Raw genomic sequence first — 26544 nt, 5'->3', positions numbered from 1 at the left:
CTTCTTTTTCTCTTTTTTCCTGTGTGAAGTTTACATTCCTTATTTGATACTGCAGAGCCCCAGCGTGTCTCTGAATTTGATTGTATTTCTGCTTTTCCTACTTTGAAAATAATTTGATAGGCTGTAAAAATTCTCTTACGCAGTGCAAGAAAGGAAGGTGAATTCATGTTTTAACTGCTAAATTCTCAGGTAAATGGAATAGAATTTAATGGGACGAAAAAGGTACTTCTCTGGCTTGTAGTATTTGAAGCTGGTGAGTGTATGGGACTCTTTATAGACAGTAGTGATGGACATTTTTGGAGGAGTTTTCTTTTGTAACACAAAGGTTCAGTTTCTTCCCCCTGTAAGTGTCTGAGCTGTTTTCCACTAATTGAAACCACTGCTTGCAAATAACACTTAAGCAAAGTAGCGTGTTATTAGGACTTGAGGTACACTGCAGTTATATAATGCCCATTGCACTAGGTATTTCATGCAATGGTACTGAACTGGTTAACAGGGCTCTCTCCCAAGAGTTCCTTTAGTACCCATCCTGCCTGAAATTACAATCGCCCCAGACTGCTGCAGCAGCAGAACAGCACCATGCCGCTAAATCCAGGTGATTATTTCATCAACATGTTTGCACTGCTACTGCAGTTACAAATTTAAATAGCTCAGTGATAATTTATCTGGAGTAAGAAACCTTCTGTGGTTACATACCTGAGAAATCATCAGCTCTCTATGGAGTCTAGCATTAGTCAAAGAAAAAATATTTCACATCTGTTCCTGTACTCGACAGGTGTAACCCTCTGCGGTACTGCTGAATTCTTCATTTCTTTCAATTCCCACCGAACCTGAAAATAAGATTTTGGATGAAAAAGAAACTGACTTAAACTATCATAAAAAATTTAAGTTCTTTATAACCAGCAAAGATCTGATTCTAAAACTTTTAAGAAAAAGCTTGGTCAACTTTTTTGCTTCTGACAGCCAAAACCACTAATACACAGTGAGACAGTCTGCTCATACGCTGTCAAAACTCTTGGCTGTGGTTTGAGTAAACACTTTGGATTTTCAGACTTTAGCCAAACTATATTTCCTGACACTACCTCATCATTGTTGTCACATTCTTTACTCCGCTTTTACTGCAGATGTTAGAGCAGGGCTTTTACATTTATTTCCTCATGGCATGTGAGTTTTAATACCAGCCTTGCGAGATGTGCGAGTACTTTGTTTGGATGTGTTGCTTACATCATGCCATTCTGCATGTTACTCTGAATCATACCATTGCAAAAAGCAAGCTTTTTTTTTTATACATACCTATTTGCATTCTACCCAAAGTTGCAGCCAACTCTGTGTTAAGTGTGTAGCCTCATGGTACTGATGCTCTCAAGCTGCTGAAGTTTCTTACTGAACTTGACCTACATGTTTTCTCCTCCTTCATTTTTTTAACGCTACACCTTTGTTTGGAATAGCTATTCTGAATCAAACCGGAGCGGAAGGGAGGGTTTTCTACTTGTTAGTGCAAGCGCCTGGGAGGCAGAACTGCTTAGTTTTCTTCTCAACTTGCTATGCCTGATCTGTGGCAAGGCTTTTCTTCTTTTGTGCTAAAGTTTCCCCATTTGTAAAATGGGTATAGTGATCATTATCTTTGCCTCACGGGGGATTGTTGTGAAGCTTAAACGAGTTCATATTTGCAAAGCACTTTGAGAGGCCCAGATGAAAAGTTCTTGTAAAAATACTGAATCTGGAATTGCCTTCTGGGTTATCTGTTGTAACTGGTTTTCCTGCACAAACCTGAATACGCTTCAGACAGTGCGAGTCTCGGTTGGGAGGATTTGAACCACCGGTGAGGAACAACCCAGTGCTGTGGTGCACTTAGCAGGCAGAGCCTATCTCAGTCCCAAGAAAGCGCCTCGTCCTTCCCCGGCCCGGACTCGCTGAGGCCGGCCGAGGCAGCTGCTCTTCCTCCCGGCTCTGGGCCTCGAGGGCCCCGCATGGCGCTGGAGCCCGTGAAACCGGAGGGCTCGGAGGGTAAGTCAGGGCTGCGAAGCCGTCCCTGCCCTCTACCACACCTACAGAGCCTGGCCTGAGGCATCTTCCACTACCTGCAGAGCAGCCCTGCAGCTGGGAGGAGCTTTGCAGCTTCCTGGTGCCTTCATTCACCTCAGACTTTACTGCGTTTTGTTTTTCTTTCCCCTTTCTTTATCCCAACACCTTCTTCTCACAACACCCCACAGCTACCTACACCTCGTTTTTCTCATTCTTCGCCTCTCCGCTGTCCCACTTTGGCCTCTGGCTTCGAAGGGCAGACATGAACACTTGTTCTGTGAGCAGAAGTTTTCCTTCTGGCCACCTTTAGAGGCTGCTGTCTCCTCCGGCTGCCAGAGCCGCCCAGATCAAGCCAAGCTGCCGAGAGAGGCTGGATGCGCTGGGAGTTTCAGTGCTCGGTGGCTAGTGGGAGTAGTTTCAGAAGGAAAGCATCGTACATGGCAGTGGCAGGAGACGAGACGCAGAGAGACTGAGGATAACTGGGGAGTTAGAGAACGGACGGAGGAATGGAAAAATGTGGTAAGAGCAAAGGATACCAAAGCTGAGGATCGAGCCGGATGAGAGATGCAGAGGGAGAAGAAATGCAGGGTGGGAGAAGTAACTTAATTTTGGGAGGGGGGAATAGAAAAAGGAAATAGTAGTTCCTATAGAACTCGCAAAAGAGTTTAATAAAGAAAATTTGACACAAGTTTGAGAGCTCATTTCAGGGAAGCCTTCCCAAGCGCCTGCCAGCGTCCTGCCCACCCTGCTGCCCACCCTCTGCATTCCCCCTCCCCTTCCTGCCCTCTCCTGCCTACACCTCACTGCCTGCTTCCTCTGCCGTCCCCTCGCTCTCACGAGCTCGCGATCAAACACAAACATTTAAACAAAAACATGGGCTTGTCGGGCCTACCGGCTGATCGATTGCTAACCGGGCATTTGGCCAGCGACTGCTGACTTTATCTGGTAGAGCTACTGGCCTGAATGACCTCAGGCTTGTGTCTGTTCTGCACTATTTCAATTCTATTGTTTTTAGTAAAGTTGTACTTGATTTCCAGTAAGTTAAGGTAGGAATCTCAGGTCTGATAAGTACAAAATGGTCCTTTATAGGTGGAGAAGTGTTTTGATTTGTGTTTTATACTGGTGTGTCTGGCAAAGGGAAGGGCTGATCCCCAACCCAGCAGCCTTACCTGGACAGATGTTCGTGTATCACAGTCCCTAACTCTGCTTGAAGATGATGTGACTTATGCTGGGGGGAGAGGAGTCTATCTTATGCAGGGGGCATTTTAAAACGAATAATGTGCAAAGTGAAAGATCATAAACTCTGTGCAAGATTACTATAGGTGTGGCTTACCTAGCAAAAGAGAGTTAATTTGCCTTGAGTTATTGTAGCCAAGCAATAACTGAGGGCTTGATGTCGCAGAAAATCGGTTCATTATAAATGATTTAGAACAGCTGTACCTCCAAAAGCATTGTACAGCGTCAGGATATCATCCTGCTTTCAGGATGTTTGTGATGAAGAAAAAAAGAAAAAGAAAAAAAAAAGGAGAGGTCCTCCTGTTATAGATCTACTTAGGCTTGACTGTTCTAAAAGTTTATGCTTGAGTCTGTCTTTGTGCAAACTCACTGGGTGTTAGCTACTCCTCCCTCAACCCCATATGGCTACACCCTGTGAGATGAGCTACCATCAGCTAATAACTACTTCCCATTCTCAGAGTGTGTAAGGAGGTGAGGCTCTCCTGGGAGGCATTAAACCAAGTGGGGTTTTGCCTCTCTCTTCACGCTGCATTGGGTTTGTCTGGGAAGCATCCTTAACCTCTCTGAATTTTACCAGACACAAAAAGAATGGCACTTCTTTGTAGTGGTGTTGTTGCCTCAACCTTTGAGTAGATAGGTGAGAAATTTTAACTGTATGGAGTTTTTTTTCCTAAGGTGAAGATGTAGAGAATGATATTTGGAGTTGATGTGGAATTTACCACCTTTTTTAGCTCCTGGATATTATTGGCCGTGTTGCTTGAGGTTATCATGAATAAATTTTAAGTAATACCAAGTCAATACCATGCAGTGAGCATTCATATAGTTTATGAAACTTCAGCTTTTATGTAGCTTCAAATAATAATAACAATAATAAGGTCAAGTTATTGATTTTGAAATGGGCATTAGTTTTGAAATTTTAGTAACAAATTCACTCCTACAGCTAAGAATTGCCTCATATTAACTGCTTACTAAGTTTTTTTTGGAAATCAATAATTTAAAATATAAATGCTTAGTGCACTTGGCAGTAGTAAATTTTTGAAAGTTTTCAATATATGTGGCAGTTTATTTAAATTACACAGTTTCTTTATTTGACTGGTAATTGTTTAAATAAGCTATTTTTTAAGTCTCCCTTGCCCTGTGAGCATTTCTCAATGGGGTGCTGGCTGCATCACTGCACAAAAATTTGCTATCTACAAATTTCAGGTCTAAAAAGACTTCAGAATACTATGCGAAAGCTGAGCAAACATTTTTTTGATACAAAATGAGGTCCAAATTGCTTTTCAGTGGCAAAGGGAAAAGAGTAAATCAGGGCTTCCTTCATTCAGGAAAGTAGTGGTGAAATCACCTTTCAGCTCCCCTCTGAAGGGGAACCCACATTCACCATCCTTCCCTCTCCGGGGAACACGAGCCCACATCTTCCAGAGGAGTAATCAGACCATTAAACTGGAGGGGCTATGAAATCAATGTATTTTATTCTTTCCTTCCAAAGCTGTTTCACTTCCTCAAAGAGAAGTAAACGTTAATTGGGTCAGAGCAACCTTGCAGTGAGCGTGCTGTTTTGAGCATCAGGTACAGGTTGTGGACCAGGGTCTCCTCTCTGTAGTTGTCCTGAGCGCTGCTCAGCGGTGATCTTACAGGCACCTGCATTAGTTTCTATTGTTATTATGATTTGTTAAAGATTTCATCAAGTCAAAGCAAGAGGCAGGATTTCTTTGTAGTCTCGTGATTGAGGAGGATTTCCTGAGTAATGGGAGATTTTGACTGCAATTTAAGAAGAGCATTGCATTATACAAAGTGCAACAGCTCTGTGATGGAAGCAGAGGTTAGTTGAAGTGTTTTTCTAGGAGGTGATATTGGATAATAAGACAGCAGACTATTGTTTTGATTCTTGTTTCCCTGACTGTCTAACCTTTTATTTTGTTTCATTTGATTTTATTTTAATTCAAAGTGTATTAGAATTAAATTTATTTTTGGCTTGACTGGAAAATTTATTCAGCATAAAACAGTGTCATTTTTGTCAAGAAAAAACGTAATAAAAACAACTTTGACCTGAACTGCATTTTTTTCAGAGTTCAGTTATAAATCTGTAGGTGTTACAGCCAAGAGGCATTCAGATATATAGAAAGATGGGTGCTGGTGTTTCCATCTCTGAAATTAAATTAGTGTTACCAGTAGTTCAGCTCTATGCCTTTGGCTCGAAGAGTTTGTCTAGCAGGGCCTTTTTTCTTACAATGAAAAATCAGTTACAAGATGTAAGAGATTATGTCCTGTTTCCTAACTACAGGAGAGAAACAGAATGACCACGGAGCAATGTTTGCTATCTCTTCTAATGAAAGGATTTGGGGATATCAAATGAAACTAATAAGCAGCAGGTTGAAATATCCATAAGGAGATATTTATTTAACTGGTAGCAAAGCCATGGAATTCATTGACAGAGAACACTGTGGGTGTTAAAAGTTTACGTGGGTTTTGAAAGCAGTTAAACAAATTTGTGGAAGAAGAATCTGTCCAGGGTTATTAAATGGAAAACAAAAAAAGTCTCTCTGACTCGGGGAAGTCCAGAGTTGTCAGCAGCTGAAAAAGTATTCTGGGTAAATATTGTGTTAACACTTCTCCTTTACCATCTGGTAAAGGCCACTCTTTGAAAGAAACAGTGGCTAGATGGACCCCTGGTCTGGATTATGGCTTCATGCAGCTTTTATCTTTTCTGCTCCGATCATTTAGCTTCGACCTTCCCTACAGTGTGATCGTCCAGGCAATAAGGGCGGCAGCATTTCCTTTAGGCAAAGGGCTTCATTTCTGGGTGAGCTGCCTGGCCTTCCCTAGGGACACGGTCAGTGAGGTTCAGCTGGGTGGCTCTCATGCAAGCCTGGTTGATGGCCGTCTTGCCTTGCTGCCTAGTTGTGTCTCTCTGCAGCAATCCTGCTGCCAGGGGCCAAGGTCTCTGATTTTAATCTATGGGAGAGGGTTTTGCATGGTTGTGACTGTTCTTTTCTCTTTTCTATTTTTATTGCTGTTGGTAGCCATTAATGGGCCCCCTCTTGAAATCAATCACTGCATGGCGGGTTGTGCAGGGACTCAAGCTAGTGTTAAATGAGCTCAACATTGCAGAGGTGCATTAATATGGTCTTTTACCTGTGGTAATTGGCTGTAGACATATGGAAAACATTGATCCAGGTGGATTTCCATGCTAGGTCTACTCTGTCAGTGTCTGAGCTGACTTGGATATCTCTGCATGGGATTTCACTGTGCCAGTTTGATGTAATATGAGCTGTCTTTGAGGTCAGACTCTCTCAGATTCTAGATATTAGCTTGGTGCGTATTTTCAACCAAGAGGTGCATGTAAACACTCCCAAACAGACACCCTGTGATAAAGGCGCACTGCCTAAAAGGATAAAAGGATCTGTTCAGTGTGGCAGAAAGTGTTAACTGAAGGAGAGCCCCAGCCTTGCCCCAGGAAGTTCTCAGAACTAGGCTAGAATGCAAAAATGATCCAAAGTATTTTAAACAACAGATAAAATGCTTTTTAGCCAAGTTTGTGCCTGGAGTGAAGTCTTACAGCTGAGTTTAAGACCTTTTAAAAAAAAAAACAAAAAACAAATGCTGATGTGTCCTCTATTGAAAATGTGAATAGGAACATATTCAAGCTTCTAAATATATTTTCTTCTAACAGTTTAAAAGCTGCAGGGACTTTTCCATTCCTAATTATATAGTGCAGTATGCTGTCTGTTTCTGACTTGCAACTTCACAAATAGAAATTAAAGTTGTAAATGAAACGTAGGGAGAGGGGTAAAGACATGCTGTGTTTGATGAGGAGCAGCTCTGCTAATATTTTTACTGATATTGTTATCAGTTGCATTTCAAATTCAATTACTGTTATGCAGACCCTTTAATACGAAGACATTTCATTAAAATGGCTGTTATTTAAAAAAAAATCCATGAGTAACTAAAACAGTAGCAAAGAACAATAAATGTCTTTTACGACAGTTTGGTAGCTGTGTTGATTGTGTCTTGGGTCTCAGCAAGGTCATGTCATTAGCAGGATACGGAAACACACAGTCATTTCAGGCAATAACACATTCTGAAATTCAGAAGTATTTTCTGAAATCTGAATTATTCCCTGGCAGTTTGGGCTCCAGTCTCTGTTCTGGAAGTAAAATAAAGCTCAAAGTCCTCTGGTAGCACACCTGCAAGTCACTCTGGTGTGACCTTAAGGTCTCCTGGATGTGATCTGAAATTTTTGACTGCATTACAGTAGGCATTTCTACCTCCTAGACCAACTCTGGACTCCTGGTATACAAATGAGGAATTTCCTTTGTCCCTTTTGCTTTCTCACGCAACCTTCTGGAGGACAAGGACTAGCATTCGTGCTAGTGGGTCCTGGATGTGGGAATCAGAAAAGTGACTGAGACACTGCACCGATCCAGAGGGAGCGAGTTGGATCCGTGTGCGTAGGCTTTTTCTGCTGCTCCTCTGCTTCTTTTGCATTCTGCCGTTTAGCAGAACACACTAGAGATCGACTCTCACTTGGAAAGATAGGTGGCTCTTTTCTATGCCAAAAACACCGCAAAAATTCAAAGGAGCAAACAGTGAACTGTGGGGGTAACTAACACAATTTCAGGTCACCCTCCAAAACCTCATGCCAGCAGCTGTGGGCTGAAGGCTGGTAGTATGCTGAAGGACAGACTGGATTTCCATTATGTTGTAGTAAGACCTACACATGACTTAAATCAAAAACATTTGTAGGATTTTTTATTTCAGTCTCTGGACTGGTTGCTGGTATGAATTATGAGGCTGCAGAAGCATGGCACCAGGCTTAAACAAGCACACCCTACTTTTCGGCAAGACTTGTTAGCTCAGCCATGCTTCAGCCTTCAGGCTCCGGAAGGCCAACGCACCGAAACTGGTTTGCCAGTACAGGTGGAGAAAGCATCAGTCTGGGTGTATTTACTTACAGGAATGCTGTGCAAGAGTTTAGTTCCCGTCATTGCACACACACAAACACTCACACAGCACAACCTTTGTGCATGGTGGAAGTGTTTGCCCTTCATCTCTCACTTCTGAAGACTGGTTAACAAGGGTGAATGCAGCCAGGAAAAGGCAGGGAGCTGCTTTAGTTGGTTATCTATTATTTATGCTGAGTATGCCTAGAGGCTGCACTGAGGGTTAGTCCCTGTTTGAGATGAGCCAAGAAGGTGTAGAGTCTCCTCTGGAAAGTTTATTTAGACTGTAAACAGGAGATAAAGGAAGTGGGATGCAGGTGGGGTTTTAATCCTCTATTTGAAGATTATGAAAAAAAAGAAGTTGTGACCTGTTCAAGGTTGCACAGGAAGAGTTGGGGTGGGACCAGGCCAGCACAGGAAGAGTTGGGGTGGCACCAGGCCAGCGTTTGGGGGGAAAAGGTTATATTTTCTTTCAATTTATTTCATTGTAATAGATTAATTCCATTTGCTAAAGAATTCAGAAGATTGAAGGATTATTTTTTTTCTCTCTGAAATGCAACACTCTGGTTTTAGTCCTTATTTACTTTCCTCAGAACCAAAGACAATTCTGCTCTAGCTAGAAGCACAGGTTAGATTCAATACTTCAAATAGTGCCTTCATGTTAAATACAGCTGGGTTACCATTTTATTGTACCAATATTTGCACATATATTTAAATCAAAATCAATCCTAGGATTTCAGATTTTTATTAAGTTCAGCTCAAATTCTGCTGTGTCATTCATAAATTATTCCCCCCCTCCAATCATAACTTTTATCAAGTATTATTTTCAGCCAGTAATCGTTTTATGAGGTATTTGGAAGTCCATTATAAAGCACATAAGTGTCAAATTTTGAGTTAGGATTGGCTGGTACCTTCATCAGACATTTTCATAAGCACTAGATCCTCTCTAGCTTCCAGAAATAGCCAGAAATTTTCTTCTACTGCTAAGTTTTATCCCTTTATATTTAAATTGGACATAGCAGTAGTTTTATACTACTTTACAATGTCAGAAAGGGGCCTGAGGGTATATGTGAATTTGCTACAGAAATTGTATCATGTGTCTAAGGATCATTATACCTAAGGAAACAGTATGCCCTGTGATACATACATATCATTGGCATTTAGTTTTAGCTCTATATTCTGTAATTGGAAAGACAGATCTGAATACTGCTGTAGTAAATTTGAGATCCTTTATTCTGAATTCTTAGTTGAAATTTAAAAAAGAAAATAATTTCTTCCTCTTGGAAAGAAATTATATGGGCCAGTACTATCAATACATTTTTTATCCGTATATGCTGTAAATTTTACTTACTATGGGATAGGAAGGGTGTGTATAGAATTAAAAAAAAACCCTAGGGGAGAGAGAGTCAGTCTTCCCTAACTAATGGACTAGACTAATTCTCCTAGGGTCAGATAATGTATTTATGTTATTACTTGCTGATTTCTTGAAGAAAGGATAATAATCAGTCCTTTCCGCTTGTCACCTATAATCTTGTGTTCCTGCTCAAAGTGCTGTGTTCTTGTAACTTCTGGAAAAAAGAAAACATCAACCCTTTTATAGGGAAACTTTGGCTAAAAAGGTTAGACAAAGCAGGAGCAAAGAAACAAAGTGAAAGCTTAGTGCTTCTCTCTCTTACTTATGTTGTCTACCTGATACCTCCATACTGATATATGGAAGTATATATCCACCTGATCTATTCCATAGTTTTGCACTGATTCTCCCTTAATAACAGCATTTTTGCCTTGATTTCTAAGCTTCAACTAAAGAATAAATAAAGCCCACATCAATTTAAGCTTTTCTGAGAAGGCAGATAAAAAAAATTAGGTTTGCTTAGAAATAATCTACTAATGTTGCCGATTCTGCAATAGAAAGCAAACTGTATTTGTGAGGAGCAGGGCTGTTCCATTAATAGATGGCCAGTTAGTCTGGAGGTGTCTGGATGATAACTAAGACCCATGGATTACTGCAGCTTTTAGTGTCATGACATTGTCCCATGGAGCACAGATCATTCCCTTGTTGTTGAGTCCACAGTTGGTTCCAACCTATCTCCTTTATGGAGCTGCAAGTGGGCTAATGCATCTTGGCAGGGCCATTGGGTCTTCTGGGGCTCTTTGCTGCCGTACTAGGCTGGTTTGGGTTTCTTTTCAGGGCACCATATTGCACAGAACAAGTGAACAGAATGATCATTACCAGTTGTCACCTACTATATTTCTAATAAGTGCCTAAGGATTGAACTTATTTACTGATGACTTAACTGAAGCAGTTATCAGCTTTTCAAGGACATCTGCAGAGTTTCTTGAAAACAGTAAACATGAAACTCAGATGAAGGTAGCAAGGTTTAGAACAAACTTGGAATAAGCCCTTGAAGAATAGTATTTTTCCTTAATTGATCCAATCCCCTTATTTGCTTTGAAGATAGCAACAACTATTGATAAACCTCTGTGTCCCTGACCTTCCCCCTTAACAGCAAAATCTCTCTCATATTTCTTGTATCAGCTATAACTGTCTTGGCATGATTATAGCATGTGTTCTATATTTTACAGTCCAGGGTCCTTCATATCTGAATTATTTCTACAAAAGTCTTGTAGAATATATCCATCTTGTTAAAGTATTTAGATGAGCCAGCAGCCATGGGCAGAGCTGCCTAACTCATTTTAACTCGGCCGTTACCTGCATGGGTGATTCTGCGGACTTGAATAAATTTAAGTGTATGTATAATGCTAAGTCCCCATTTGAGTATTTTGGCTAAAATAGAAATCGGATTCCTTATACCTCAAAAATTAATCAGAGGCTTATATGCTGTGCTGAACTGAGATATGAAGTCCCTCTTTTTCCAATGAAACAATAGTGTGAACATTGCTTTTAGGCTTATGTTCTTTTAAAATATGGTCGGAATATATTTTCATTCTTTTTTTTTTTTCCAGCACAGCACATGCAGTTTCCAAAATACTTCTAATCACATGTTGCTTTTCATTGAAACGAGTAAATTTAGTCAAGAACTCTGCGAACCTATATCATCACCAGATGCTGAGATTATATTGTTAAACCTTAGCAATTAAAGTTCTATATCTTAAGAATAATTCTTAAGAGTTCTTTTTGTATAGAATTAGACAAAATAGAATTTCCTCTAGTTTCTTAATTTTTGCATGTCATTAGCCATAGCTTCGATCATGACTTCCTTTTCTGCTTTCTCTCTCATTAGAACTTTTTACAATGCATTAGAAATTTTTACAATGTTTTGCAATCTTAAAAAATAACTGTATGAATAGACCTTACTCAAAGAAGTATATGGCATTAAGGATTATAGGTAGAATGGTAATAATTTAAAAGTACTGAGACTGTTAGATAAATGCTGTAATATTAAAAAAGCATATTTATGGTATCTTGTTGTGGAAACAGAGAAAGTCTTCTTGGAACAATTTCCCTCCTGCCTGGATTTTTTTGTTGTTGTTTTTTGTGTTGAATTACTGTAGGTATTGGTGAAACTACAGGGAACTCTTTTGTTGGATTCGTGTATTACTATCTTGGATTATGAGGCAGATCTCTTTGGCACAGGTCTGAAACTGTGCCTAAAACTAATTAAAATAAAATTAAAACCTAATTCTACATATAGCGTATACCCAGCTACAGGCCTTAGGAAGATTTCGAGATAAATGAAAGGAATCCATGTATCAACTGGAATACACTTTTGTCATATAGTTGTCAGATTAATATCTCAATGAAGCCGGAAAAATACATTGGAGCGCTCTTTGCAAGGGCAAAATAATTATGCCCCTAAGTGGTAAGACCATACACTTGATCACCTGAAAGAATTTTCTTAAACTGGATGTACTGACTTTTTTTGCTGTTATTATTTGAGGTTTATATTGTTGTGGCATTTATAGGTCACTAAAAGAGCAGAGTTCTTACAGAGTAGGAACTATACTATAAAAGTTTAAATAGAAGGAAAAAGTATCCCAAGCCCACTGTCACAGACCGTCTTTAGATAATAACAACTATGCCAAGTATTGGCCCTGAAAACCTTCTGCATAGATTTAAGGAGAAAAATATGACATCACGGTCTGTGTGTTGAAATGTTGCTTCAGCTTTCTTGTTTTATTCTCTTCTCTGAAATTCTCTTATTTTTTAATGAATAATTATTTGGTTTTATCTCCAAGTGCTCTATGTTTCTAAATTTAAAAAAGATTCTGAAGTTTCTGCATTAATAATAATCATAGAATCATTTAGCCATTATGGTTAAGGGTCATCTCACCAGCTTATGTCATATATGCTGTTTTAGAGGTCTGAATATTCTCAAAGAATATTTGTAGACCTCTGAGATCATTGTGTTCTGTTGATCTAGTTCTGGGTCAGCATGCCCTCCAAAACATGGTGTTAAAGCCCAAAGAACTCTATAGGCATACATATGTGTGCACAGTTTTATGCATGTGCATGTATGTTCTTGAATAGTGTATTTCTTTTATTTATGAAAACTAAAAAACTCATCTCCCTGTTTGTGAGCGAGAAAAAAGCCTACAGGTTCAGAAGGGTATAGCTGGATATCTAGCACTGGATGTGTTTGTCCTAGCAGACTGGATAGGATAATTGTCCTGCTACTTCTGCACTGACAAAGTTTGTATTTGTATACAAACAAAATACTTTGTATGAAAAGTATTTCTATCACTGGATCAGCTTTGTATTCTCTCACTCTTATATTCATCCTACACTAGCAGTATTAATCTGTGGATGTTTTCTTAAAGATGGTCTTACTGTTTTAAAGTAGGTAACTCTAAAAGGCCAAATTTTAGACACTAAGGTGAGATTTCTGTTGGAGTGTAAATGTCCTTTTCCAAAGGGTCTTGCTTTTTCAGTATGTGGAGGTGTGTGGCTTACTGATTTTTGGCACGTTAATTACATGTTGTCTATTGACTTTCTCCAAAACACATGCTTTTTCCCTTAACAGAAGGCATCGCTAGAACCTTTATGAGAGGTTTTAGGTAGACAGGGTTATCTAGTAATATCAATATTTATCAATGCAGGGCACAGAGTATATGAAAACAAAATAAATGTAATCCTCCTTTTTAGTGTTTTTATAATCTTTTCCCAACTTTTCATCTTGATAACCATCCAGTGGTTAGGATCCTATAGTTTGTTCATTAAGCATGGTATAGCCAATTGTATTTCAGCTATGACAATAAGAGTCATAAATTTGACAAGAATCAGATATATAGTGATATTAATAGAAAGACTAGCAGCTTAAGATGGAATTACTGTCTTTCTGAGTGGGAAGCACTAGCAGGATGCATTCATGATTTATTTACAAGAATAAAGTAATTTATATTAGAGCACTTATTAATTTGACAGCCAAACCACACAATTAAACATTTCGAAAATTAATACTTCTGGCATTGAAGGAAAGCAGCAAACCCAACCACTGAATGAAAACTGGAAACTTTGAAATACAGTACTTTTTATCAGAAGGGAAGTATCAATTTTGTGACCTTCCCAAGTTCATCAGTTGTCAGATAAAGGCTGCTATCAACATTTTCCCCTTTAAATGTTCTTCCAAAAGGCTGATAACAGAGAAAGTCTTAGGTTTCAAATAGTTGTGGTCTTTTTGTTTTTTTGTTTTGTTTTGTTTTTTAAACAAAAACAGCAGCACAAGAACATAACAAAAATCCATCCTAAATTCTCAGAGTTCAGATAAACTTTTGGTAAAGTTTCATTCTCCCTTCACATGCTAAGACTCCTGAGCAATACCCAGCTCAAATGTTCTTTTGCTGTAAAAAGTAACATTCGACAGTTGATCTTTATGTATAGAAACATAGCGGAAATTGGAATATTTTTAGCAACCCATATTTTGGGTTGCTGCTGATTGTCCTTTCAGACATGCAGAACACCACATTCATTTACATATGACTTTTTCTTCTGTACCCAAAATACTTAGAGGCATCTCGTAATAAATGTACTTCACATAAGAACAATAGAGTCTCAATTCATCTAGTTCTTTGGAATTTGCTCTTCTCACTTACCCTGATTTGCAAGGAAAGGATGGCCCAGTAGTTAAGTCATTAGTCTGCTGCTTTGGAGATGGGTTTTAGTGCTCTCAAACTGTAGATTTCCTTTCCAGCTTGGACAAATCTGTCAGATAAGGACAATACTACTCCATCTAACCAGGACATTTTGAGGGTGAGTGTGTTAGTTCATCCTCAGATAATGTAGTAAATGCCCAATGTAAGAACATGAGGGAATTTTATTAATATTCTATGAAAAATAGATGCTATTACCACACAGTAGATCTTGGAATCTACAGTCAGTGGTGAAAACATAAACAATGAAATTTACTCAAATTATTTAGCATGAAATGTTCTCTCTTAAATTGTCTGCTTTTTGTAGGACAGCATTTTTGCTTTGACAACTTAGAATTCTTCAGCTCTGATGGAGAAATGTGAGAGATTTAAGGAGGTATTTGAATGATTACTGGTCTCTCTGTATTAAATTAAATCAGCTGATTTCCTTAAGAGCAGCTGTACAAGTAATAGCATGCAGCATGAATGTTGTAACTCAATTATATTGTTTAGTGAAAAGTATTTTGATGAAGTCTGTAAAAGACAAGTTGTTTATTACTCATTTCTATCACTCTATGGATCCAACTCCAATTTATGAAGGAGGATGGTAGGTGTAGGTGATTAGGTAGACTTTAGTTAGAATCAGGTAGGTCTTTTGGAGGTACTAAGTGTTCTCAGTCTGTCTCACTGCTGATGAAGCATATTGCATTAAGTCTGTCAGCTGGCAGAATTCCCAATGAAGTGTTCTTCATTTTACGGCACTACTGACAAAACTCTGATCGGTCCAAAATAACAGCTGAAGCATTTAGTATCTATGGTTCTTTGTTTTTCTTGTAGGGTCAACGATTGCATCTTGCGAGTGAATGAGGTCGACGTGTCAGAAGTCTCACACAGCAAAGCTGTGGAGGCCCTAAAAGAGGCTGGCTCCATAGTACGATTGTACGTTCGCCGAAGGAGACCTATTCTGGAGACCGTGGTAGAGATCAAGTTGTTCAAAGGACCTAAAGGTAAAATACAAAAATGAAAAGACATCCATTTTAAACTTGATGCTTAACCTCTCTTGTAGCTCAAATGGCATCTGACTTTGTTGATTTGTTAACTGGTTGACCTGTCAAATACTGAAATGCTGTTAATTTAGGCTGGTAGAACTTGAATTCATGGCTGCATGTCTCTTCCTGAAATATAAAGGAATTCAAGCTGTGGTTTGTTTCATTTGATGTTTACTGTAGAGATGGCTCATTACCCCCCCGAAGAAATGCAAGATGCAGGTATATTATGCTTTACATTGGCAGCATATATACTGGTGCTGTTGAATCCAGTTTCTGAATTCTCCCTTTTTTCAGAAGGCTTTATGATCATCCAACTTACCCTTTCTACTTCCATGTTGATGGTTTCTTCTACAGTTATCTTTGGAACAAGAAGACAAGAATACTAACTTACCCAGATATGTAGAAGAATTTTGTATTATCCTTCAACAAAATTACATGGAAGTCTAGCATGAAACCTTCACTAGTCTAAATCAGCTTTGTCACTTCCAGCAGAACCTTCTGGTTACGGAAAAAAACCCAAATTCCTTTCTAGAATCATTAGTACAAATTGTGAATATTATATTTTGACCTTTCCTTTTGCAAAAAGTTTTTATCTGCAGAAATGTTATTTTTAACAAATTTCATGTTATTGTTTTTCCTGCCTGAAATTTCTCTCTGGCTACTGTATTTCTGTTCATAGCTAATTTCTGGGCAAAGAAAATGGATATTTTCACAGTACATGAGAATAGAATGAACAGCAGTAGATTTTTGGATCCATAATAATTATTTCATAAGCAAGTCTTTAATTAATGGTATATACATGAAATGAAGAAATTTACATGTCTTTTAATATATGCCATACACATGAGATTATTCTACCTGTTTCATCTACGGTGAATAACCTGTAGCTTTTTCAGTGGTTTCCCTTACATTGCATCTCATGTGAATATTACATTATACTTCTACATAGTTTTTTATACCAATAGTGCAGTATATTTGTTTCTAATACACTTGGAATTGTTGAGATTATCCATTCATAGTAAGCAAACTAGTGCACTGTTTTCAATATTGCACTATACCTCTTCTGTGCATATCATGGTTATTTGACACAGCAGTATATTCCTCATCCTCTACTCTTGGCGAACAGTAAGATACATTTAAACACGCATCTGAGGGTAACACCCCAAAAGTCTGGATTCTTGTGGTCAATTACAATGCTAAATTGACTTTCTAATAGAAAAGCATCTCTAATGAGATTTTGTACGTGTATGAACTCAGAATAGTAGTGCAGGCAGCAGTGTTTTTAAAGCTTTGGAATTAAATTAAATGTGTGATATAATAGTCATTTTGAGTAACCTAAGGCTAAAGAAACTAAAATTAATGTATACTTTCAGGTTGTGATGAAACAGTAAAAATTATTCGCCATGACCAAATTTTTGCTGCATTGTAGAAATGGACAAGAGAGGCAATCATTATCTAATAACATTTTTGCATCGTGTTTGTTTTGATTGTATGCCTGAAACTATTTATTTTTACCTTTTTTTTTTTTCATAAAAGAGAGTAGATACTGAAAAGGTGCCTTTTATGACAAGCTAAAGAAGCTTTGCTCCTTAGTGCTACAAAAGCCAATTTTGTAGCTATATTCTTACATGAAGTTTACTATAGATATGTGGTACAAATAGTGCATTTTATTGTTAAGCTGAATATCTTTTTTAAATTTTCACTTCAATATTATAGAAATAAGTTAACTGGAAACTTGGATGAAAAAAAAGTTTATGGGCTAGTTCTTTCAAAAGCCAGTGTTTTTATAATTTAGGCAGTCAGGAAGCATACCCTTTTATGTTTTCTACATTCCACAGATGAAAAAAGCAGAATGAAGAAAATAGGTTATAGATTGATTGGAAATCTTATCAATACTAATTATAATATCTGTACCAGTTTTCCTTTGAATTTTTCAAAATCTTCCATGAAAAATAAACTGTTGAGAGGCATCAAATTCATGGCAGAAGTTGAGAATAAAACATGTGAATCTTGGCTGTAGGTTTCAGTGCTAGTCGCTCGTGCGATGCTTATCTACTCATATTTCAGGTGATTTATCTGTGAACTGCTCTTTCACACCATTACTATAAAGTGCAAGAACAACTTAGTATTTATATACGCAGTGTTTCTTACTTCTCAAAGTAAAATTGGGATGTTCTGGTGTCCAGAGCAGGACCTGAAAATCAGCGTGGTAGTTCCCACACCATTCCTTCCTTCCTACTCACAAAGTGAATACAGAAAGTGAATCTGTTTTTTAGACAAGAAGGCTGTTCCATAGTAAACTTGGAGTAGCAAATATCTGCTCAGTTACTTCTTTTCCTGTCTGTCTCTGTCAGTAGATAACTCAATATATACTGAGTTCATTCCTCACTGTGTTGAGAATTTACCCCACGAAAGCAAGTCTTGGCTTCCATAATACCATGTAAACTCAGAGGTCACTAGCTTGCCTGTGTATGTGTAGTAGATCATATCTTTCAGCACTTGAAGGTGATAAAGAAGGAAATTTGCAAGGCTTTTTATGTAAATATTCTGTTAATTGCATCTGAGTTATTCAGGACAAGGGCTTTTACAAGCTATGAGTCCATAAAGGTTAGATTTTTTTTTAAACGGATGTCAATTTTTCTAGCTAGCAACCACCATATAGAAGACATAGGTTAATTTTGCAAATTATTTTGAACATAAGAAGTTAAATATGCGTTGTGTAGCAATGGCTTGGGTCATACGGCAGGGGAAAGGTCATGGTAGTGTGCTGCCAAGTGGTCCCTTTTGACTGCAGATCCCCATGCAATTCCTGCTGCTTTACAAAAAAAGCTGTCCTAGCATCATATGTGCTAAAAGGCCATGTAACTCTTCAACTCGACTTTTTGGGAAAAGAGGTGAACAAAGACACAAATGAGTTGCATAATAGAAAAACCAAGGTTTCAAACAGAACTGCAGCTGTGTAGGTATTTAAAGCTGTGCATTCATCAGTTTGCCACACCTGATTGATAATATTGGCTGATGTCTATAGTCTGTGCCTTGAAGGTAATTGCCAGCTGTGATCATTGCAGGATGTTCCTCTCTTTCCCATGCGCAGGAGATTGTCTTTTGTATGCCTCTTGTATGTCTCTTCAGTCAAGACATACAATTTTAGCCATTCACTGTTTGGCTTTGCATAGCATTTAGTAGTAAACAGTATTTGATTTGTTTTATTTGTTTTCTTTCAGCCACTCTCAGGACACTGCAGGTTTTAGCAGCCGGTGTCTTTGCAGTAGCTGAGGGCTGTAACAGAGGAAGGATATACAATGGAGCTTTCTTATTGAAAATCAATAGGATTTAGACATTACTGAAAATCCTGTCCTTAAGTAATATGCTTTTCTTGCTCTGTATTGAAACATAACAAGACTAACAGTAATGAGAATGGATTGCGTACATGGCAGTATTTGTTCCTGGGGAGCAAACATGCAGACTATCAAAACAAAGCAATTTAATGGTGGTATTTGGCTTTGTAATGTAACTTGTGTATTAGCTTCCTATAAGACCCTGCAAAGAACTGCGTATGAGCAGTGAATTACGAACTTCAGTCACTATTCGGAGATTACTGTGCTCAAACCCATTCGATTACATTTGACTGGAGGATTTTAAACCAAAGGAATTCCACTGGCCTCTGGGATTTTCATGCTGTCCTATCACACTGCAAATCTACTTTTTACTAAAACCAGAAGTATTGAGTAGTGTGCTTGATAAGATTAGTTATGGAAATTAAACTTGTTTTTTTAAAATTTCATTTTTTAAAGAATCAGCCAGAAAAATGGATTTCTACCACTGTAGAAAATCTCTGGCAGTCAGAAACTTAGTTACACACAGAGGTTGTGTAATATTTTACCTACCAATACTAACTGATCATTTAAGCTCTGATATTATATACCAGAAGAAAAAAAACGCAGAAAATAATGATACCAGTAACTACAGCAGTGTTGGATAACATAATAAACTTCTGACCTCAATTCTATAGGAAATGTCCTATCTTAAAAGACAACACAGCTGCAGAGAAGAAGTTTAGGGTATGTGAAGAAGAATAGCTGAGTACCAGGAAACTTGAGAGGAAAAATGGCAGACTTAAAAACACCCAAAAAAGGAACAATATAAAGGGTAGCTTATTCTGCCATCTGGATATTCTGGTGGCTTGAGTATAAAAGTCATAGAGAAATAGGATTAATTTCCCACACCCTTCATGGTAATTCAATAGTAACTATCATTACAATGTTTGAAGTGTGTCAGAATCTTGCAGTGATGGCTAGAGCTGCCCTTTTGTTCACTGTATTTTAGACAGAAAGGCTCTGGACAGATGAGCAGCTATGTCTCTTTTCTGTTGTCTGTAAACATGTTTTTTTCTCATTCCTGGTGAATTCAGCCAGTGATACATTCTGATCAGGTCCACCCCACCCACCTTTGGGCACTTAACAAAAGATATTTGGGGACACTTATTCCTCTGCTCTTTCTTGCTCTCAGAATTAGAGCCAAATCAGGACTTTTCATTTAATCCATTTGGAGTGTTACTATGTTTGGGGGCTCTAAATTAGAAATTAATGCATCTGTTAAGCACTGTTCAGCCCAATTTGTATCTGTCTCTGGATGGCTATCCTCCTTATCTTAATTTTCTTCTTAATCAGCAAAGACTAAGCTCCTAAACTGGGCATCTCAATAAAATACTCAAAAATAAGATGGGATGAATACAAAGGGTGTAATATATATTTATTTTTTGAATTATGTATATCCATCTAAATGTTAGATGAAGTAATTGGGCATAACCAGTTCCAGAGTTTCCATTTCATTGTTTTCTATGTTGGCCTGAAGCGACTCTGCAGCACGTGGTAGATTTCCTTTTCACATAACTATTTGTTTTATTCTTGATGACACTGAATAAAGTCACTGGGTAGTAGTGAAGCTTTCTTACTATACTAAGAAAAGAACCAGTATGTTTTAAGTAGTATATTTTTTAACTCATTGAGTAGTTATGGAAGTTTCTTGAGAAGACGCAGAGATTTTCACCATCAATATAAGGTATGATTTCACTGTAGGTTTACCTTGAATTATTACTGAAATGTTCTCTACTCCATTACTGTCTATAGTTTCTCAGAAGTTCATACTTCTGTTTCATAGAAGTTGACATATTTTAGTTTGGATTGATGGCTTTATTGGAAAAATCTTGTGTTCTGTTGCATAGATAGCATCCCAGCTTGCAGTGACAACTGAAATAGTCAAAAAAGTACAGTAGAATTTTGTGTATTTTCAAATGCTGCTAAAAAAAGCGTTCAATTCAGAGCAGCAGAATAGAAGGGGGTTTTAATTTTTACAAGTGCTGCTCCCAGTAAGGAAAGGAGAAATCTTATCATTTGTATCTACTAAAGCAAAGCCAAAGGTTACCTTTTTATCTCAGGTAATAGCTACAGCACTTAAAATGAAAGAGGGAGCTTTTGCAAACAAAGAATCCCAATTATTTCTTTACCCAATTTCCGAGAACACTGAGAGCTTTCAGATCTTGCTGTTTGATAACTGATTTCAAGTGCTTGCTTCACACTGATGACGATACGTATTTTTTTATTCATATAGCTATCACTTCTACTGCTATACCGGCCTATTTCCTCTAATTTAAGGGACACTAAATACTGCATAGCAAACTTTAGCATTTGAGCAAAGGGTGTTTTATGGCACGATAGGCAGATGTTTTGTTAATTTATGATCACTTGAAACCTTCAAGACATTTTTTATTTCATGCTAAGAAATGTTTTTATAGTTCCAAAGTGTTTTCAAAAAAATTGTTTTTTCACAGTTTGAACAGAACCTTAAACCTTTTCTTATGGTCTTTTAAGTATTTCGGTCTTATGATGTCATCAGCTGTAAATTTACTTCCGTTTTTCAGTGTTTTCCTCCTTCTGTACTGTGAGTTTTTTTGTGAATCCTGATCTAAAACAGCTCAAAATGGGGCAACTTAAAAAAGAGACTCATAGAAAAATGAGGAAGCAGGCAAACTTTTCCCAACCCAGATTTAACAAACTATTTAGGTTCTCAACTCTAATTAAAGTGCTTCAATTCATATTACTGTAACACACTGTCACTTACTATAGGTAAGAAACCACCACAGCTGAAACTAAAATACCATTTTTTGTGAAATGTCTTTGCTTGAAGCGACTTGCATTTCATCCAATTAGCAGAAAGTGCTCTGTCAAGCACTAATACATAATTTTCCAATTTTAAGATAGTGATTCAAAACCATCATTTATTAAGTTAACATCACTAAAAGGCATGACTTCCCTGCAGGCTAGGGTTGTCTAATGTAAGAATATGTGAGTAGCTGCATAGTTTATCGCATGAAAATTGTATTCTCTTGAAACTCATAAACTTAGAAAGCTCTGTGATAGTGCTATAAAAGCCTTTGCTGTTTTTCAAAACTATTTTGACATATTAGTGTTGCCAATGCCTGATGGAGAAAAAGTGGTAGGTTATATCTGCACCTTCATATTTCACAGACTGAGGACCCCGTTCTTTCAGTTAAGTGATGATATCTGCATACAGCTGCTATGATCATATTCTGCTTTATGGCACAAATAAAATATTAAATATATTATCTGCCTTTGGTCACTACAGACTTGTCATCTCATTTGTATAAATTACCACATATGAAATATTTCTTAAAAACCATTCATTCTGTAGAGTGGCTCCTTCCCTTCCTGAAGAAAAAGTATTTATTGTAATGTCTCATAATAATAGTTATTGTTATTAGAGTGGCACTTCAGTTCTAGTATTTCAAGGTTTAGCTACTGTCTTTTTGTCTTCAGTGGAGAAAGAAAGTAAACCTGTCATGATTTTTGTTACAATCGCAGTTAAACGGCAGGAGATGGTGGTATCAAATTGTTGTCACATCAGACCAAATTCAACCATCTTTGGAGCTAAGTAGTCAATCAATACGGTAATGATTTTCCAGATCAACAAGGATAATTTCCAAAGGAATTCAAAAGCCATCCATCTGGTTGGTTGTCTTACCTAAAACTAGAGCTATATATCCTGTGAGCTGCAGGATATCACTTGTTTGAAGTCTTATATTTTCATGATAATTCTGACTTCCCTCTTTTGTGTTTCACTGTCATTTTCCATTAGCAGTAAAGGAATAAACAAAATGACTTGAAAGACTGTGCAGCAATTTTATATACATATATTTTGTTTGCTTTGTTTTGCTTTGTTTTTCCCTCGAAACCATTCAATTCTTAAGAACTCTCCAAGCAGTTCTAAGAATCCTGGATTAATATGCAAGATGAACATCTAATCTCATAGTAGATTTTAAGTATCAGTTTCCAGAAATCATTCACAAAGAGTGAGGTTTCTACTGAAATGAACAGTACTTTCTGCAATTCCATCATGCTAACTATTTCTGAAGTGGTGCAGTAGCAATTTCAAAGTGCAGTGCTGTATTTTAATAGCCAATTGAGATGGCTATAAAAATCCAGCACTCACATTAAGATCATTACTAAATTGCTTCAGCAATACTTACTGATGAGGCAGCTTCAGCAGAACACGATTCATCTTAATGAACTGTGGCTGCAATAGAGCAAAAGCAGCAATACAGGGAAAGAAAGATGTGCAGGTAGGCTTGGATGCCAAAAAGCTTAAGATGATGTTTCAAGAAAAATAAGCTTTGCCTAGCTTCTTTTTGTCTTCAGTGGAGAAAGAAAGTAAATCTATCGTCTTGTTTGTTACAATTGCAGTTAAATGGCAGAAGATGGTGGTATGAAATTGTTGTCACGCCAGACCAAATTCAACCATCTTTGGAGCTAAGTAGACCACTGACATTTCAATTGACAAAATCTTCTGTGCTTGTCCTTTCTGAATTAGGTAGGAATTTTGTATTATTACGCAGTTGCCTAGATAGTTTCATCAGCTCTGACTAGAGACAGCAAGTGGTACGGTGTACCAGTGTGACCTTGTTTTTTATCATTCTCTGTCATAAGATGTCAATTCTTTTGCTGTGGTCAAAGTTACTTCTGTGGCTTTTTCTGAGAATCAAGAGCAGTTAGCATGACTTACTAGATTCCCCCTGATACCGTTCTTGTCCCCTTGGCAGGTTTAACTCTGTAACCTCTCACTGGAAATTTGAGGGACGGAACATGCTGCATTTTCTTGTCTTTGTCCACTTCCTCTACCCATACAGAAAGAAAGGGCTTTTAATTTCTGTGCCTAGCTGTTGGATAAGTAATGGATGCATCTCCAGGTTTGGCTCATATGGCTTGCTTCTGGGTGAGAATAAAGCAGGCAATTTTAAAAATTCTGTGTTTGATTTATCCTGTCCTTGTGGAAATGCTTCAAAGGAAGTTGCTTACTAAATGGATTTCCCAGCTATATAATGATCTCCAGCACACTGCTGCAAAGTTTCTTGGAACATCTTTTGTCTCAGGCTTGTATGGAAAACTGTGATGCTATTTAACACTGCTGCCTTTTTCTCTGTGTCACTTAAAAATCCCAAGGACTTGTGTCCACCACTAAGTGCTTTCTTTTTTGGTCTATGACAAGTGTTACACAATTTCCCAATGAATCTTGGCCAACTTCTTTTCCAATTCTAAATTTTTCTCCTGACCAAATGTAAGGTAATTACAGTAAGTCTCATAATTCTGTCATTATAGCATGCCTTTGTACTCCTTTTTTCCTTTAGAAGACAAATTTCTGGGTCAGGGAATAGTTTCATCATTTCCCTCCCCATTCTAGAGTGCTGTGTAAGAGTTAAAAGGGGAGTTACAGAAGATCCCTTTCATTATGTTTGCCATTGCTGTTTTCATCAGGCCAACATAAGAGAGGGAGGAGATGCAGCAGACAGTGTAGCAGTGTTAATTGTCTCATCAGTATTTCCAGATACACAATAAATCAAAAGATGAGGAAGGAGAATGGCGTCATTTGCTAAACTACCGGGCTGAGTGTGGAAAGAACTCCTTCTGTAGACAGGAGGCCAACATCTTTTTTCTGTTTTCTTAGTGGAGGAGTGAGAATTTTCTAGGGAGTGGCAGTTTTCTTAGCCTTTTTTCACTACCTATATGTTCCTTGCTTTAAATTCCTCAGGTAAGTTTTAGAGAATGATTATGCTTGATCTTTCACCACTTTAATAAATAAACAATTGTATGTCAGCAATTGCTGTGAGCCTGATGTGACATCCTGATGCAACAGAAGATATATTAAGGCTTTAGTGTCCTATGTAGAATATGTTCGTTGACACAACACCTGTCACTTGCAACTGAGTAGTCTGAAAATCTTTATATTTGCTTCTTTGCAGAGCTTCATCCTTTTTTGAACACAAAGCCAAATGTGCAAATTAACCAGGTGAAATTACAGAGCAGTGATTTCATCCTTTATTGTTCAGTTAATTATCTACGTAGCAAGTTCTGTCTTCTTGATAGTTTTTTAGATGTCCAGATCTTTCACAAGAAATCTGCTGTCTGGAAGACAACATGCATCAGCAAAATATTGCAGTGCCATGAAAACCACCTTTAAAAGAATAAATTGTATTTAATTAAAATTTTATAGCTTGGGGAGCTGTAGCTATTCTTTTTTCTTGTGTTCTTGTCTCTTTTTTTTCTGTAATTCTAAGCACAGGCAGACAGTATTTTAAGTCTTCTGAGGAAGGCATTAGAGATTCTGATCGTGGTGGAGTGACAAAGCTGGGCGAAGCTTTAAAGATTCAAGTGATATGGTAAATAAAATATCAGTCTGCAGCCTATATAAAAAAAAAAATTCTAGACTGTCAATATTATTCTTTTGTTTCCACTAGTTGAAAAAAAGGAAGGTGTTACATTAAAGCATCTCTGAACATCTGAAGGTAATAGCTGGCTTAGTCAGAAGCCAGACACCAAAGTGATTAATTGCAAATAGTCATTCACCTGACTATTTCCAATATTATATCCTAGTCCTTTCTGCAGGTCTGTCATCCTCATTTTGCTTTCAGTATTCTGAATTCTAGCTAAAATTGTAGTTATCCTTAATGAAAACAAAAGAAAGACTGCAAATTGTGTTCTTTTTAGGTGACAGCTAAAAGTGGTAACCAGATCTCAACACCTGGCAAAAAGAAATTTCCCTATAGTATTCTAGCTTTAACTTACCATTCGTTATTTTAGACCATTTGTCCAACAGCTTGAAAAACTGCTTTTCCTTCTTCAGTTAGGGTTTTTTTGGCTTGTTTCTTGAAATATTATATTAGTATTCCTAGAAATGGCAGCCTTTCTTTTGGAGTTTAGATGGAAGAAGATCCTTTGCCATTTGCCATGAAACAAATGGTCTGTGCAGATGACCATACTTTCCAATTGTGCCATCTTAAGATACGAGACCGAGAAGTCCAGGCTCTGGGACTCCAGTGCACAAGCATTCTGGTACTGCACGTGTCGCATCAGTGACATGTAGAAAGGGCAGCTGATGTGGACATGTAGCAGAGGTTCCTATATTGCCGACACGGTGAGATCAAGCTTCTTGCAGAAGCAAAGTATAGTCTTGCTGTGCCAAAGACTTGTGCTCCCTGACACATAGACAGCTGCTCTTCAACTCTTCTTTCTAGTGAGCAGTAAAGCCATGTGATTAGTGAGAGAGTATCACTTCTTTTTCTTTGCTTGCAGAGACTCATTAAAGATTTTTTCATTCAGAAATTCTGCCGCTTGGGACAATGGCAAGGTGATGTGTTTTTCTCAGAATGAAGCATTTGGTGTGCTTGGTAGATGAAAAAAAATCCCGTGACCTCTTCCAGGGTTCATTTTGGCTGACTTTGTATGAGAAAGGCAAGGACACAGCTTAAAGCTTATGTCTTTAGTGTCTCATTGCTGAGACAAATGCAACTCTGAAAGTTGAAAAAAAGCAAATTATACCTGTGGAGGGAACCTCCTGTGAAACCAGAAACACTAGCTAGTATATCCAAAGTATTCCAAGAGCAAAAAGCTCTGTGTTCATTACCCGAGATGTTGGCTTCTGAATTTTGAGTAGATTTATATGAACAAATAAGACTGCTTTTGGATGCTTTAGAAAGAATTTTGTCCAATCATTATCTTTGATAGGAAGAAACAGTTGCAAAGCAAGATCTTAGGGCTGAATGAAATGTAAAAAAGGATATAATGACACAAAAAGTCTTTAGGATATGATAAAAGATTGCATAAGCTAAAAGAACAATACCCTCAAGGCATGCT

General features: G+C 37.8%; 1 protein-coding gene across 7 annotated transcripts in view; it reads left to right on the top strand.

The window, feature by feature from the left end:
* The window catches only part of LOC142404403 (disks large homolog 2), an 800410-nt gene that overhangs the window by 453855 nt on the left and 320011 nt on the right, over window positions 1–26544 (top strand). For 5 of the 7 annotated variants that reach the window (XM_075491172.1, XM_075491171.1, XM_075491174.1 and 2 more), the window contains one exon: window positions 15129–15298. In XM_075491172.1, coding sequence (XP_075347287.1) covers window positions 15129–15298 — 170 coding nt within the window. Of the gene's footprint in view, window positions 1–2315; window positions 2545–2926; window positions 3062–15128; window positions 15299–26544 lie in introns of those variants that run through there. The other 2 variants (XM_075491177.1, XM_075491178.1) reach the window with 2 other exon arrangements.

The sequence above is a fragment of the Mycteria americana genome, chromosome 1, assembly GCF_035582795.1.
Source record: "Mycteria americana isolate JAX WOST 10 ecotype Jacksonville Zoo and Gardens chromosome 1, USCA_MyAme_1.0, whole genome shotgun sequence".
Taxonomy (NCBI): Eukaryota; Metazoa; Chordata; class Aves; order Ciconiiformes; family Ciconiidae; genus Mycteria; species Mycteria americana.
This window is presented reverse-complemented; position numbering and strand designations above follow the sequence as displayed.